The sequence below is a fragment of the Cherax quadricarinatus genome, chromosome 51 (genome assembly GCF_038502225.1).
Source record: "Cherax quadricarinatus isolate ZL_2023a chromosome 51, ASM3850222v1, whole genome shotgun sequence".
Classification (NCBI taxonomy): domain Eukaryota; kingdom Metazoa; phylum Arthropoda; class Malacostraca; order Decapoda; family Parastacidae; genus Cherax; species Cherax quadricarinatus.
Genome location: NC_091342.1, coordinates 15,549,672 through 15,566,053, shown reverse-complemented (window position 1 = coordinate 15,566,053; position 16,382 = coordinate 15,549,672). Strand labels below are relative to the sequence as shown.

At 41.6% G+C, this 16,382-nt stretch overlaps 1 protein-coding gene across 1 annotated transcript in view; it reads right to left on the bottom strand.

Moving 5' to 3' along the window:
- Positions 1 to 440: 440 nt before the first annotated feature.
- Positions 441 to 16,382, bottom strand: part of LOC138854187 (uncharacterized) — a 49,367-nt gene continuing 33,425 nt past the window's right edge. The window contains exons 2-3 of the mRNA XM_070095892.1: positions 12,318 to 12,435; positions 441 to 3,559 (exon numbers count right to left, since the gene is read on the bottom strand). Coding sequence (XP_069951993.1) covers positions 3,371 to 3,559; positions 12,318 to 12,435 — 307 coding nt within the window. The 3' untranslated portion in view covers positions 441 to 3,370. The remainder of the gene's footprint in view (positions 3,560 to 12,317; positions 12,436 to 16,382) is intronic.

Here is a 16,382-nt window from a genome sequence, read left to right as displayed (position 1 = left end):
CTTAATGTGTTTGTCTCTACACAATTCCAAAAGTAATGTGTTTGTCTCTACACAATTCCAAACTTAATGTGTTTGTCTCTACACAATTCCAAACTTAATGTGTTTGTCTCTACACAATTCCAAACTTAATGTGTTTGTCTCTACACAATTCCAAAATTAATGTGTTTGTCTCTACACAATTCCAAACTTAATGTGTTTGTCTCTACACAATTCCAAACTTAATGTGTTTGTCTCTACACAATTCCAAAAGTAATGTGTTTGTCTCTACACAATTCCAAACTTAATGTGTTTGTCTCTACACAATTCCAAACTTAATGTGTTTGTCTCTACACAATTCCAAACTTAATGTGTTTGTCTCTACACAATTCCAAACTTGTTCATATTATTTGCTCAGCTGTAAGAAAATCTTTGTTCATAAAATGTATAATTTAGCCGGTGTGTGTGTGTGTGTGTGTGTGTGTGTGTGTGTGTGTGTGTGTGTGTGTGTGTGTGTGTGTGTGTCAGTTTATTCATAACTCTGTATTCTTTTTTTTTATATTGTGTAATCGTCACATTCCTTACTCTTTGTCCTGATATTTTGTAAGTTTTACAAACACTGTTACTTGCGTTTGATATTTCGTGAGTATTACATTTCCTGATATTATCTAACAGGATCAAGATTATTCCTGATTCTGTCTAACAGGTTCAAGATTACTTCTGATTCTGTCTAATAGGATCAAGATTACTTCTGATTCTGTCTAACAGGATCAAGATTACTTCTTATTCTGTCTAACAGGATCAAGATTACTTCTGATTCTGTCTAACAGGATCAAGATTACTTCTGATTCTGTTTAACAGGATCAAAATTACTTCTTATTCTGTCTAACAGGATCAAGATTACTTCTGATTCTGTCTAATAGGATCAAGATTACTTCTGATTCTGTCTAATAGGATCAAGATTACTTCTGATTCTGTCTAACAGGATCAAGATTACTTCTTATTCTGTCTAACAGGATCAAGATTACTTCTGATTCTGTCTAACAGGATCAAGATTACTTCTGATTCTGTTTAACAGGATCAAAATTACTTCTTATTCTGTCTAACAGGATCAAGATTACTTCTGATTCTGTCTAATAGGATCAAGATTACTTCTGATTCTGTCTAATAGGATCAAGATTACTTCTGATTCTGTCTAACAGGATCAAGATTACTTCTGATTCTAACAGGATCAATATTACTTCTGATGCTGTCTAACAGGATCAAGATTACTTCTGATTATGTCTAACGGGATCAAGATTACTTTTGATACTTTCTAACAGGATCAAGATTACTTCTGATACTATCTAACAGGATCAAGATTACTTCTGATGCTATTTAACAGGGTCAATATTACTTCTGATTCTGTCTAACAGGATCAAGATTACTTCTGATTCTGTTTAACAGGATCAAGATTACTTCTTATTCTGTCTAACAGGATCAAGATTACTTCTGATTCTGTCTAATAGGATCAAGATTACTTCTGATTCTGTCTAACAGGAACAAGATTACTTCTGATTCTAACAGGATCAATATTACTTCTGATGCTGTCTAACAGGATCAAGATTACTTCTGATTATGTCTAACGGGATCAAGATTACTTCTGATACTTTCTAACAGGATCAAGATTACTTCTGATACTATCTAACAGGATCAAGATTACTTCTGATGCTATTTAACAGGGTCAAGATTACTTCTGATTCTGTCTAACAGGATCAAGATTACTCCTGATACTGTCTAGCAGGATCAAGAGTACTTCTGATGCTATCTAACAGGATCAAGATTACTTCTGATACTATCTAACAAGATCTAGATTACTTCTGATACTAACTAACAGGATCAAGATTACTTCTGATACTATCTAACAGGATCAAGATTACTTTTGATACTATCTAACAGGATCAAGATTACTTCCGATTCTGTCTAACAGGGTCAAGATTACTTCTGATACTATCTAACAGGATCAAGATTACTTCTGATACTATCTAACAGAAGCAAGATTACTTCTGATACTATCTAACAAGATCTAGATTACTTCTGATACTAACTAACAGGATCAAGATTACTTCTGATACTATCTAACAGGATCAAGATTACTTCTGATACTATCTAACAGGATCAAGATTACTTCCGATTCTGTCTAACAGGGTCAAGATTACTTCCGATTCTGTCTAACAGGGTCAAGATTACTTCTGATACTATCTAACAGGATCAAGATTACTTTTGATACTATCTAACAGGATCAAGATTACTTCCGATTCTGTCTAACAGGAGCAAGATTACTTCCGATTCTGTCTAACAGGGTCAAGATTACTTCTGATACTATCTAACAGGATCAAGATTACTTTTGATACTATCTAACAGGATCAAGATTACTTCCGATTCTGTCTAACAGGAGCAAGATTACTTCCGTTTCTGTCTAACAGGAGCAAGATTACTTCCGAGTCTGTCTAACAGGGTCAAGATTACTTCTGATACTATCTAACAGGATCAAGATTACTTCTGATACTATCTAACAGGATCAAGATTACTTCCGATTCTGTCTAACAGGATCAAGATTACTTCTGATACTCCTCCATTGGATATACAGTTACACAGAACACAGCTAGTTTAACACAGCTAGTTTAACACAGCTAGTTTAACACAGTTTAACACAGCATTTAAAACATTTTGCTGTGTACGTCCCACCTCCATTTCCTCGGATCAAGTTCATTCAAAGCTGAATGTGGGACTCCATGGAATAACTTCTACTAGAAATCTCAGAATATAAGCACATGCACTTACAAATAATAAGTACTTGCACTTACAAAATATAAGCACATGCACTTACAAAATACAAGTACTTGCACTTACAAAAAAAGTACTTGCACTTACAAAATATAAGTACTTGCACTTATAAAATATAAGTACTTGCACTTATAAAATATAAGTACATGCACTTACAAAATATAAGCACATGCACTTACAAAAAGGTAATTGACTTAACCTACGAGTGCGTTGATATGCACTTACCTACACACAGATACTTAAAGTTGAGGTTCATGGATACTCGTGGTCCTCAGAAATAATTTAGGTTGTGGTTTGTGGATACTATTGGTGGTCCTCCCCAGCGATGGTCTACTAGTTATGTATAGAGCTTTTCACATCCTTAGTATCTTGGCTGCTGACACTCCTGGTAGAGTATTTACATTGGTGTTACACCTGCGTGTGATGTGACACACGCAGGTGTTAGTATTCTAGCTGCTGGCACTCCTGGTTAAGTGTTTACATTGGTGTTATACCTGCATGTGATGTGTCACACACAGTTGTTAGTATCCTGGGTGCTGGCACTCCTGGTTGAGTGCTTACAGAGGTGCTACACCTGGGTGGCTGAAGGTTCAGGTTGTGGGTGGTGGTCGGCCAGTGCTGGCTTGGCGATGCCAGTGTTGGGTGAGTACGTGAGGATATGACGGCGACCGGATGTTGAGGTGCCTCTGTTGGCCCTCCTCCTGAGTCCCCCCCCTACTAGCACCAGCAACAGTGCCACATAGAACACCACCACTGCCTGTAACAACAACAGTAATGCCTTTATTATTATCCTGCTCCAGCATAGCTTCTTCTTATAAATATATAACCTTACGTATTGTCGAATTAAACCTGATTTTATTAGTGACAAAGTTATACTTATCTAAGGGACAATTTAATCTCAACAAAATGCTTCGTACCCAGGTCTTTCTAAAAAAAAATGGCTGGAAAATGAAGGCTTAAGAGCTGAGTTAGAACGGGTAGAATTATAAACAATAAACAGATGGGTTCAGTGTTATTGCTGTAGCAGCATAGTGTGTGCTGCAAGGTATAACTCACACCATTATAAACAGACATTAATAAATGCAAGTGCGACACCACAGTCTGTGGTGAGAGTTACTACTGTAAAATAAAAGGACACAAGTGCAACTGATCGCTGTTTCGAATACAATTAAACAAAACAACGGCAGCTTCACCATCTCCGAAGTCTTAGCAAGAATCCTCCTGAAAACAGTAAACCCTGCCATCACATAGTCTCTCCTGTTATACTACACAAAGCACATTACAGAGAGTGAACACTGAAAAAAACCTGCCTCTTTCCAGTCTATATTTGTCCAACCTATTTTTATGTTACCCAAGTAATAGCTTTTATATCCTTTTACTCATGTACGAATTAATTGCTCTTCCATATTGTATTATTTTTGTTACTACTACTACTACTACTACTACTACTACCACTACCACTAGTGAACATCGAAATGTTACCTCACTAGTATTACACCTCACTCTGAGCCTTTATATACCCTCTGTGTCCATGTATTGTTTGTAATGGCTTGATAAAGCTCCTGGAGAGCGAAACGTTGCCACAATAAATGTCACATTAGTTGCACTTGTGTCCTTTTACTTTACATATTGTCGGTAATTCTACCAACTTTATTACAACGAGAGTTACTACTACTTTCAAGACCACCTCAGCAATGTACCGGTGTACCACGTCTGGTCACATGTCAACAAAGTTAAGTGTAGTAGTAGAGAAGAGTTGAATGCATGTCAACCAGTTATTTTATTAATACAGGAGACCTATTGAAATGAAATGATGATAAACCTGGGATTAATAACGACTAATACATACATGCGTACATAGATATTTCTATGAACTATACATACATGTCTGCATGTTGCATACATACGAAGATACCTACATGATGCATACATATAAAGATACCTGCATGAAGGATACATACAAAAACACTTGCATGATACATGGATACCCACAGATGTTCGCCGGTATTAGTTTGTCTGCCTCAGAATGACGAAATTTTCAACAATACTGATCATTCTCACATTGCTTTAAATTTAGCCTTCAACTAAATAATATTTATCCTATTGTCTATTTCATTCAGTTATTTTGATTTTGCTCCAGATATAATAATTTTTTCCCGAAGGAAGTTTTTAAGCGGAAATTGAGTCACTTCCATCTTATAGTGCCTATTCAGGAACTTTGAAATATATTTGTAGGCCTACGGGGGTGCTAGCAATTGGTTGTCGAATCGACATCTGGAACGAATTAAATTCGACAACCGAGTTCCTCTGTGTATGTGTGCCAGGCTTGTTGAGCTGACAGTCACGAAGGAAGTGTGGCGTCAGGTTAGACTGTGAGAGAAGACGAACTCTAGGAATAAGTAAAATATACCAAGAACCATGGTTGTCAACATAAATATTATCCATATTAATCAAATAACTTTTGTTCTCGCATAACCTGAAAACTTGTGAAGTCACGGAAGTTGGTTCATTGTTGGTGTGGAGCAAAGTTCACCATACAAGACACACTTGTGTTGGTGGCGTCAGTGTAAGTCATCTTTAAAGGTGTGAGGCGACAGAATGACGCTGAAACGCTGTCAGCGGGTTATTAACCTCGCAGTGCGGGTTATTAACCTCGCAGTGCGGGTTATTAACCTCGCAGTGCGGGTTATTAACCTCGCAGTGCGGGTTATTAACCTCGCAGTGCGGGTTATTAACCTCCAGTAAAACCAAGCATTGTGGTTTATTTCCGTTGGAATCGTTAAGTATCTACTAGCATAATGCTAGCCAAAATAGTCTACTAGCTCCTGGCTTTCTATCTACTGCTATCTATCTACTACTTTCTTTCTACTGCTACATCTACTGCGAGACGGAGACTTGCGTCAACGTCTCGCCTCACTAACTACAGTAGAAGCAGTTCCTGGGACAGTGAAGGTTATCACTACCATCACATCAAAATATTACCAGTATAAATACTATACTGATGCGTGTAAAGGGTAGCGCCCTCGTCTCACAACCCAGCCACCCGAGCACTATCCTGGTATGGGCTAGATATAGGCAATTCTCCTGTCACTTGTCACTTTTCACCTAGCAGTAAATTGATGCTAAAAGCTGGTCGACTGTCTTTCCCGAGAAGTAGACTAGGGACTCCTGTGTAAAATAGGAAGCCACACTACGTGGATTGTGCCCATAAATCTACCAGTGGTGTTCGTTTAAATTATATTTGCAGTCTCCCATCACACCACTAACTCCATTAGTTGCTGCTGTTTATGAAGCGACAGGTGCGGGACAGAGGCAGAAACATCAAATGGATTGCATATCCAAGTGAGACTGATACCTAGGGGTTAGTACCTGCCTGGCTGCTGACTCACTTGCTGGACCTGTCCACTAACACCTGCTCATCCAACGCAATATCATTTGTTTCGAGGAATTCTTGTACTGTTGGAGAGCACTGACGGGAATTCACGTTTATCCAGCTTGACGAGAATGTCAGTTATTCTTTTTTATCATTAGTTTGACTTTAACTTGTGTGTTAAACGCTGTAGCGCTGACATCTATGAGACTTTCAGTTCATTTATAGCCAAAAAATATTTTCTAGTTCTGATAAATTTTGTAACCAGTGCTCTGAATTTCAGGCAAGAAAACAAGTACAACAGATTGTCCACAAATAATTGGTGAATTTCACATCTCTGTTCAAATAGCCTTGTCATGACTGCCAGGTGACAAGAGCGCACTTCAGTGTGCAAGAGAACTGTATCATGTTCGCTGCTCGTTTAGTTGCAGAGTTGCAAAATTCCCTGAATTTAGGGGGCGAGCTTTGAAGTTTACTATTTTTTTTTACCGAACCATTAGGCACTGACATAAGCTTATTTTGCACTTTTTAGCAGCAAGAGCCTCTATGTGAACTCTTCAGTAAACCCAGGACACTGTATTGCTAATTCTTTGTTTCTCTATGACTGACATGGCTGTATGAGTACGTGTTTCTACAGTACGCCCAGCCGACGCCATTAACTCTCATGGATGCAACAAGGGACCAACAAAACACAAAACTCATAAACTGTAACTTTAAATAAGTAACGAACATAAACCAAAAGATTGGCCAGATTTGCAACATCCGAGATCTCGCAAATCTACAGTGAGAAAGAATTCGCTGTCTTTGATACGACTGACCAGTGGACAGGGAATGTTTTCTGACATTCTTTAAGTGGAGCGAGTTATTGCATTGTTGGAACCAAGTATTGTATTTAAATTTTCTTTCTTTTTCTCTTCCACAAACATGTAGTTTACCAGGTCTTTTGAAAATGGCAAACATACAGTAAATACTCGATCATCATGTGTAGTATTCCTTTTTTTTTTTAGTTAGTGTACCTAACAAGGTGTGACGCTCGTAGTGTGTCTTTGCCAAACACACTGTCTGAATGTGAATCCAGTATTCTAGTTTACACAGTTCTTCCAGTTAGCATTTGAAAAACTCATTTGCCTTATCTTTTAAGTTTTATGTTTAGTTTGTAGGCCTTTAGACAGGTGTTAGTTACAACCTCACACTACCAACTACACGTACCATGTATAACCCAGACCAATATATCCTTTGTTATACTTGCCTCTTTTAATTGTCTTCTCACTTCCCTCGGTGATGACCCATTCACTCAGTAAGTCTACATGATGTTCTTTCTCATCTTTACTCTGTCCCTCCGTTCCTCCCGTGTCCTTGTTCCTCCGTATCCCTCCCTCTTCCTTCGAGTTCCTCTGTTCCTCTCGCGTCCCTCTGTTCCTCAGTGTCCTTCACTTCCTCCGTGTTCCTCCCGTGTCTCTCTCGTCCTCCGTGTCCCTTCGTTCCTTCGTGTCCCTCTGATTCACCTTGTTTCTTGGTTTCATTTTGTCCTTTCATATCCTTCTGTTCTGCTTCTCTCTGCTCTTCCGCTTGTTTCTGGTCCTCTTCGTTGTTAGCGTCGATGGCGATGTTAACCGCTTCTGAAGCAGATGATGGTCATGTTGGCCTCTTCTGCAGCAGCAGATGATGGTCATGTTGGCCTCTTCTGCAGCAGCAGATGATGGTCATGTTGGTCTCTTCTGCAGCAGCAGATGATGGCCATGTTGGTCTCTTCTGCAGCAGCATATGATGGTCATGTTGGCCTCTTCTGCAGCAGCAGATGATGGCTGTGTTGGTCTCTTCTGCAGCAGCAGATGATAGCTGTGTTGGTCTCTTCTGCAGCAGCAGATGATGGCTGTGTTCGTCTCTTCTGCAGCAGCAGATGATGGCTGTGTTGGTCTCTTCTGCAGCAGCAGATGATGGCTGTGCTGGTCTCTTCTGCAGCAGCAGATGATGGCTGTGTTGGTCTCTTCTGCAGCAGCAGATGATGGCTGTGTTGGTCTCTTCTGCAGCAGCAGATGATGGCTGTGTTGGTCTCTTCTGAAGCAGCAGATGATGGTCATATTGGTCTCTTCTGCAGCAGCAGATGATGACTGTGTTGGTCTCTTCTGCAGCAGCAGATGATGGCTGTGTTGGTCTCTTCTGCAGCAGCAGATGATGGTCATATTGGTCTCTTCTGCAGCAGCAGATGATGGCTGTGTTGGTCTCTTCTGCAGCAGCAGATGATGGTCATGTTGGTCTCTTCTGCAGCAGCAGATGATGGCTGTGTTGGTCTCTTCTGCAGCAGCAGATGATGGCTGTGTTGGTCTCTTCTGCAGCAGCAGATGATGGTCATGTTGGTCTCTTCTGCAGCAGCAGATGATGGCTGTGTTGGTCTCTTCTGCAGCAGCAGATGATGGCTGTGTTGGCCTCTTCTGCACAGCAGATGATGGCTGTGTTGGCCTCTTCTGCAGCAGCAGATGATGGCTGTATTGGTCTCTTCCGCAGCAGCAGATGATGGCTGTGTTGGTCTCTTCTGCAGCAGCAGATGATGGCTGTGTTGGCCTCTTCTGCACAGCAGATGATGGCTGTGTTGGCCTCTTCTGCAGCAGCAGATGATTGCTGTGTTGGTCTCTTCCGCAGCAGCAGATGATGGCTGTGTTGGTCTCTTCCGCAGCAGCAGATGATGGCTGTGTTGGTCTCTTCCGCAGCAGCAGATGATGGCTGTGTTGGTCTCTTCTTCAGCAGATGATGGCTGTGTTGGTCTCTTCCGCAGCAGCAGATGATGGCTGTGTTGGCCTCTTCTTCAGCAGATGATGGCTGTGTTGGTCTCTTCCGCAGCAGCAGATGATGGCTGTGTTGGCCTCTTCTTCAGCAGATGATGGCTGTGTTGGTCTCTTCCGCAGCAGCAGATGATGGCTGTGTTGGCCTCTTCTTCAGCAGATGATGGCTGTGTTGGTCTCTTCCGCAGCAGCAGATGATGGCTGTGTTGGCCTCTTCTTCAGCAGATGATGGCTGTGTTGGTCTCTTCTGCAGCAGCAGATGATGGCTGTGTTGGCCTCTTCTTCAGCAGATGATGGCTGTGTTGGTCTCTTCTGCAGCAGCAGATGATGGCTGTGTTGGCCTCTTCTTCAGCAGATGATGGCTGTGTTGGTCTCTTCCGCAGCAGCAGATGATGGCTGTGTTGGCCTCTTCTTCAGCAGATGATGGCTGTGTTGGTCTCTTCTGCAGCAGCAGATGATGGCTGTGTTGGCCTCTTCTTCAGCAGATGATGGCTGTGTTGGTCTCTTCTGCAGCAGCAGATGATGGCTGTGTTGGCCTCTTCTTCAACAGATGATGGCTGTGTTGGTCTCTTCTGCAGCAGCAGATGGCGAGGCTGTAGATTGCCTTTCACGGTTTTTTTTTTCTCTAACTAGTTTCCCTGTGTTGAACCCGGTGTCCATGTCATGTATGAGAACGTGTTTTAAACAACAGTTATCCTGTGTTTTTATCAATACATGTGGAGAGTTTTCATTTATGTTTCTGTATTCCAGCTACTTTGTAATCAGTACAAAAGAAGGGAACTAACAGTTCCCTTGCTCACATGTGAAAGCACAAGATAACACAACACAAACACAGAGACGGTTAACCGACGTCCTCCTCCTTGTTCACCTAACTGAACGTCTCTAGTGTAGCAGTTATCACTTTATTAGACAGTTTTTCAGTATATTCCAACTGACTGGCTTGTCTTATGTTCCAGTTGACTGACTGACTTGTCTTATGTTCCAGTTGACTGACTGGCTTGTCTTATATTCCAGTTGACTGACTGGCTTGTCTTATGTTCCAGTTGACTGACTGACTTGTCTTATGTTCCAGTTGACTGACTGGCTTGTCTTATATTCCAGTTGACTGACTGGCTTGTCTTATGTTCCAGTTGACTGACTGGCTTGTCTTATGTTCCAGTTGACTGACTGGCTTGTCTTATATTCCAGTTGACTGACTGGCTTGTCTTATGTTCCAGTTGACTGACTGGCTTGTCTTATGTTCCAGTTGACTGACTGGCTTGCCTTATGTTCCAGTTGACTGACTGGCTTGTCTTATATTCTAGTTGACTGACTGGCTTGTCTTATGTTCCAGTTGACTGACTGGCTTGTCTTATGTTCCAGTTGACTGACTGGCTTGTCTTATGTTCCAGTTGACTGACTGGCTTGTCTTATGTTCTAGTTGACTGACTGGCTTGTCTTATGTTCCAGTTGACTGACTGGCTTGTCTTATGTTCTAGTTGACTGACTGGCTTGTCTTATGTTCCAGTTGACTGACTGGCTTGTCTTATATTCTAGTTGACTGACTGGCTTGTCTTATGTTCCAGTTGACTGACTGGCTTGTCTTATGTTCCAGTTGACTGACTGGCTTGTCTTATGTTCCAGTTGACTGACTGGCTTGTCTTATGTTCTAGTTGACTGACTGGCTTGTCTTATGTTCCAGTTGACTGACTGGCTTGTCTTATGTTCTAGTTGACTGACTGGCTTGTCTTATGTTCCAGTTGACTGACTGGCTTGTCTTATGTTCCAGTTGACTGACTGGCTTGTCTTATGTTCCAGATGACTGACTGACTCGTCTTATGTTCCAGTTGACTGACTGGCTTGTCTTATGTTCCAGTTGACTGACTGGCTTGTCTTATGTTCCAGTTGACTGACTGGCTTGTCTTGTGTTCCAGTTGACTGACTGGCTTGTCTTATGTTCCACTTGACTGACTGACTTGTCTTATGCTTCAGTTGACTGACTGGCTTGTCTTATGTTCCAGTTGACTGACTGGCTTGTCTTATGTCCGGCTGACTGACTGGCTTGTCTTATGTCCGGCTGACTGACTGGCTTGTCTTATGTCCGGCTGACTGACTGGCTTGTCTTATGTCCGGCTGACTGTCTGGCTTGTCTTATGTCCGGCTGACTGACTGGCTTGTCTTATGTCCGGCTGACTGACTGGCTTGTCTTATGTCCGGCTGACTGACTGGCTTGTCTTATGTCCGGCTGACTGACTGGCTTGTCTTATGTCCGGCTGACTGACTGGCTTGTCTTATGTCCGGCTGACTGACTGGCTTGTCTTATGTCCGGCTGACTGACTGGCTTGTCTTATGTCCGGCTGACTGTCTGGCTTGTCTTATGTCCGGCTGACTGACTGGCTTGTCTTATGTCCGGCTGACTTGTTTAACAACACATAACGAGAGGAAAACAAAGGAGGTCAAATATTTTCACTCGGTCAGCCAAGATCTGAGTCTCACTGACTTTTGTTCAGTTTTCTTTCCATTTCGTCCAGTGGCTTGTGTATGGGAACAGTGAATGATAGCAATTCCAAAATGAGTGTTTGATGTATTTCTGAAAGTTATCTGTACATCACTGTAGCGTATTAAGTTTATTTAAAATAAAGAGTAGAGATATGTTGAAGCCGTTTGAAATTTGATTAAAAAGGATGTACTAGAGGGAGGTACATACTTACCGTGACCGCCTAGAGGGAGGTACATACTTACCGTGACCGCCTAGAGGGAGGTACATACTTACCGTGACCGCCTAGAGGGAGGTACATACTTACCGTGACCGCCTAGAGGGAGGTACATACTTACCGTGACCGCCTAGAGGGAGGTACATACTTACCGTGACCGCCTAGAGGGAGGTACATACTTACCGTGACCGCCTAGAGGGAGGTACATACTTACCGTGACCGCCTAGAGGGAGGTACATGCTTACCGTGACCGCCTAGAGGGAGGTACATACTTACCGTGACCGCCTAGAGGGAGGTACATGCTTACCGTGACCGCCTAGAGGGAGGTACATACTTACCGTGACCGCCTAGAGGGAGGTACATACTTACCGTGACCGCCTAGAGGGAGGTACATACTTACCGTGACCGCCTAGAGGGAGGTACATACTTACCGTGACCGCCTAGAGGGAGCTACATACTTACCGTGACCGCCTAGAGGGAGCTACATACTTACCGTGACCGCCTAGAGGGAGGTACTGACAGTGACCTAGAGAGAGGTACTGACAGTGACCTAGAGGGAGGTACTGACAGTGACCTAGAGAGAGGTACTGACAGTGACCTAGAGGGAGGTACTGACAGTGACCTAGAGACAGACAGTAAGAATGGCCTCTAGAGAGGAAGGTAGACACTTACCGTGACATAAAGAGCGGTACCTCGAGCCTGCTCAGGCTGGGCAGAGTGAGGCAGCTGGTGCAGAAGGTCACGGTAGCTGGACACAGTCAGGTGGGTCGGACAGCCTGCAACTCGCCCTCTGCAACATCAGCACACGGTCAACATAGCGTAACCTAATAAAACACTCTGCAACACCAGCACGTAGTCAACAAATTGTATTTCAATACAAACACTTTGCAACACCAACAGAGAGTCAACAGAGCGCGCCTTAACACACTCGCGGAAGTTGTAACATAGACGTCTTGAGAATAATACATATTTTTTGTTAAGTTTAAAACAACTTGAGCAGGATTATGAAAGACAGACTTTCTCCTGCGCTTCGTAATCTGCATATTTCGTCGTTAAAATACCATCTTCAGGATGGAGGAAGGTGACTTGATGTGTTGTTTCTAAGAGAACACTTTGGTGTGTTGCTTGTAAGATATCTAGATGGGGATATGCTAAATATCACCTAGGTGAGGGTACCCTAGATAATCTCATCTAGGTGAGGATACCCTAGGTGATCACACCTAGGTGAGGATACCCAAGGTGATCACACCTAGGTGAGGATACCCTAGGTGATCACACCTAGGTGAGGATACCCTAGGCGATCACACCTAGGTGAGGATACCCTAGGTGATCACACCTAGGTGAGGATACCCTAGGTGATCACACCTAGGTGAGGATACCCTAGGCGATCACACCTAGGTGAGGATGCCCTAGGCGATCACACCTAGGTGAGGATACCCTAGGCGATCACACCTAGGTGAGGATACCCTAGGTGATCACACCTAGGTGAGGATACCCTAGGTGATCACACCTAGGTGAGGATACCCTAGGTGATCACACCTAGGTGAGGATACCCTAGGTGATCACACCTAGGTGATGATAGTTACATAAAACAGTTAGTTTTACCTCATCATTGCAGGTGGGAAAGACTTGCAACTTCTCAGGATATTTACTGATATACAATCAACGTTTCGGTGACAGATCAATCCCATCTTCAGGATTCATTTTTGGAATGTGATTTTAACAACACACAATATGCAAAGCTTAACTGAACTAACCGATGTGCGAGGTGTTCAGATGTCCGGTACTGAACACGGTGGTTACTGTCTGAGGAAGGTTACGGTAACGTACCAAACACTTCAGTTAGTCTTTCATTACTAAGGTATGAAAACAATAGTGTAGTGGAACACACGTAAACACAACCTTCAGTTTACAACTTTCATCATGGTTTACTGCTGTTTGGTTCTATTTATATTGACGTGTTATGAATTATTATTTTTTATTGTAACTCTCCTCAGAGAGTAACTACCTTATTCTACATAGGCACTTTATTTGCTAGTTTAATTAAGAATTTGTATATTGTAAACCATATTGTTAAATCATGTTCCAGAAATGAATCCTGTTAATAGTGATTAACTTGCTAGTGAAATGTTGATTGTATGTACATGTACTTTGTGTATATATATATATATATATATATATATATATATATATATATATATATATATATATATATATATATATATATATATATATATATATATATATCTTTCAACAAACCGGTCGTATCCAACCGAATATATATATATATCTTTCAACAAACCGGTCGTATCCAACCGAATATATATATATATATATATATATATATATATATATATATATATATATATATATATATATATATATATATATATATATATATATATATATATATATCATGATCGTTTTAAATTAAGTTTTTCTCGTATCTGACCTTGAACTTGTTGAAAGGTCATGTGTCATGCAGCAAATTATAGATTGGAAATGGACGAATAGCTGTTTTCTGTATGATATGATCAAAGGCATTTTCTTGTAATGTTCCTTTACAGACAACCGACACTCAATACATGGTGATTTCTGTCATTGGCCAACACAATACATTAAATAAAAAAGTGCTCCTTTTTGCCGTTGGCCGATCCTATGGTCACTTTCTGGAACACTTATTGCTTTATTATCCACTTATTGAAGAATATAGATATAGACAGTATAATAACCTATGTGATATGTCAAGGTATCTTATTAATGAAAATAAGATACCAGACATATTATGCAAATTTTCTAAATTTGCTTGTAACAGATTAAGTCAATCGTAGATGTAAGTCCAGATGTTCTCCTGTTGGGGCCTAAATCCTAGGCTTCTTGTGTATCCATATGTTCTTGTGCTACCCTCCACAGGATGGATATCGGATGCACAATAAACTAGTCATTTAGGGGGCAAAATCTAATCTCAGAGAATTAAGTATATATTTTGCAACGATCATTAAAAAAATATTTTTTTAGATTATGTCACCCTAATTGACATATATAATGACCACTGCATCAGAATGAACTGAGGAGTGATCATTGGATCTTTTCTAGGGATTACAGAGTCTGCAACCTTCAACATACTGAAGAGTGCTACTTAATCCACCAAATCTTCGCTAAGTGGTATTTCATTGGTGATCGTACGCAACGTGCACAATGGATTGTCAACACCACTAAGAGTCCCCGGTCAGATTTATAGTTCCACAAAACAACAACAGAATGATTGAAGGCTGAGAGCGGCTTCTACCACCAGCACCACATTCAGAGGTCTCACTAGTGACAAACCAAAAAGCCTTGTTGATACCTGGGCTGGGGTGTATGTTATGCCACCTGGGACAACGTTGTGATGCACTTTACTTGGGAGAAACAGCCAGGGATTTTGACGCTTGTGCTAGTGAAGTCAATCAGACTGTCCTACTGATAATATCAACAATGCCTGTGTCCTGTATTAGGTTAGGTGAGGTTTGTCAGGAACCAGGACAAGTGTTTCCTGACGCGGGAATTATTCATATGATGACCCGCAGCTGGAGCTTTTGGTCATTTGATCGAGGCCTTCCAATGGCTTACCGGTCCACCCCCTTTAAAAATTAATGTTATAACCATTTTATAGGGGAATCTGTGTACTACCTAGGGATACCCACGACCATTTAATGAAATGGAGTGAGGCCAGACTCGTCTTAAAATAGGATCAATATAATCTTGTTAATGCAGTTGTGTAGAACACTGGGAGGTTTAGTATCTCTAAAGCTTTTTAGTAGCTGATCTTATTTAGCCAAGACACTGCCGTCAGGTCAAGTCAGGTTATTTCCAAGCGCTCCTTTCCCCTACACTACACCTCTCCTTTAGTCTGCTATATATTCCTGTTTTACCTAACTGTATTAGGGTTAAGAAAGTCCCAGGTGAGTCAAAACTATACTTCTACTAATAAAAATTATTCTATTAAAAGTATTTGAAAGAAATTCAAGGTAAGGTTAAAAAAAATATACAAGATGTACAAGACACCTGAGGTTTCCAGAGAACTGCGTGAGATGAACACCTGTCGCTCGGACGTTGAGAGGAACACCTGTCACTCAGGCGTGAGATCCTTCACTCTGGAGACTGATCTACACCTGTCACACTTCTCAAGCTGCATCAACCTTCATTGGAAGTGACCTTTCCCTGGTGGCTGCCATTCCAACAGCATACACGAGTATGACTGACAGGGTGACAGTCAAGCTGTCAGGTTATCATAGTTTAACTGATCTACTAACTGTTGCATCTAAGTCTCTCCCTTGAATGGACTAAGTGAGGATAGGTCTTTCTTTGGATGGACTAGGTGAGGATGACTCCCTCTTTGGATGGACTAAGTGAGGATGAGTCCCTCTTTGGATGGACTAGGTGAGGATAGGGCCCTCTTTGGATGGACTAGGTGAGGATGGGGCCCTCTTTGGATGGACTAGGTGAGGATGGGACCCTCTTTGGATGGACTATGTGGAGAAAATTTCTCCAGGAGCGGGTTATCAGCCCCTTTCAGCCCCTTCAGCCCCTTTCAGCCCTGAGGGGCCCAGCCCTCTCAGAAGGGGCAAATATCTTGTTTACTGCTACAGCGAGTAATTGATAGCAGATGCAGTATGAGTATGGGATGTGGTCAAGCGACCGCTGCTCCTTGCAGTCCAGTGTTGCAGAGTGTATTTTAATAAGAGACAGTACATCTCT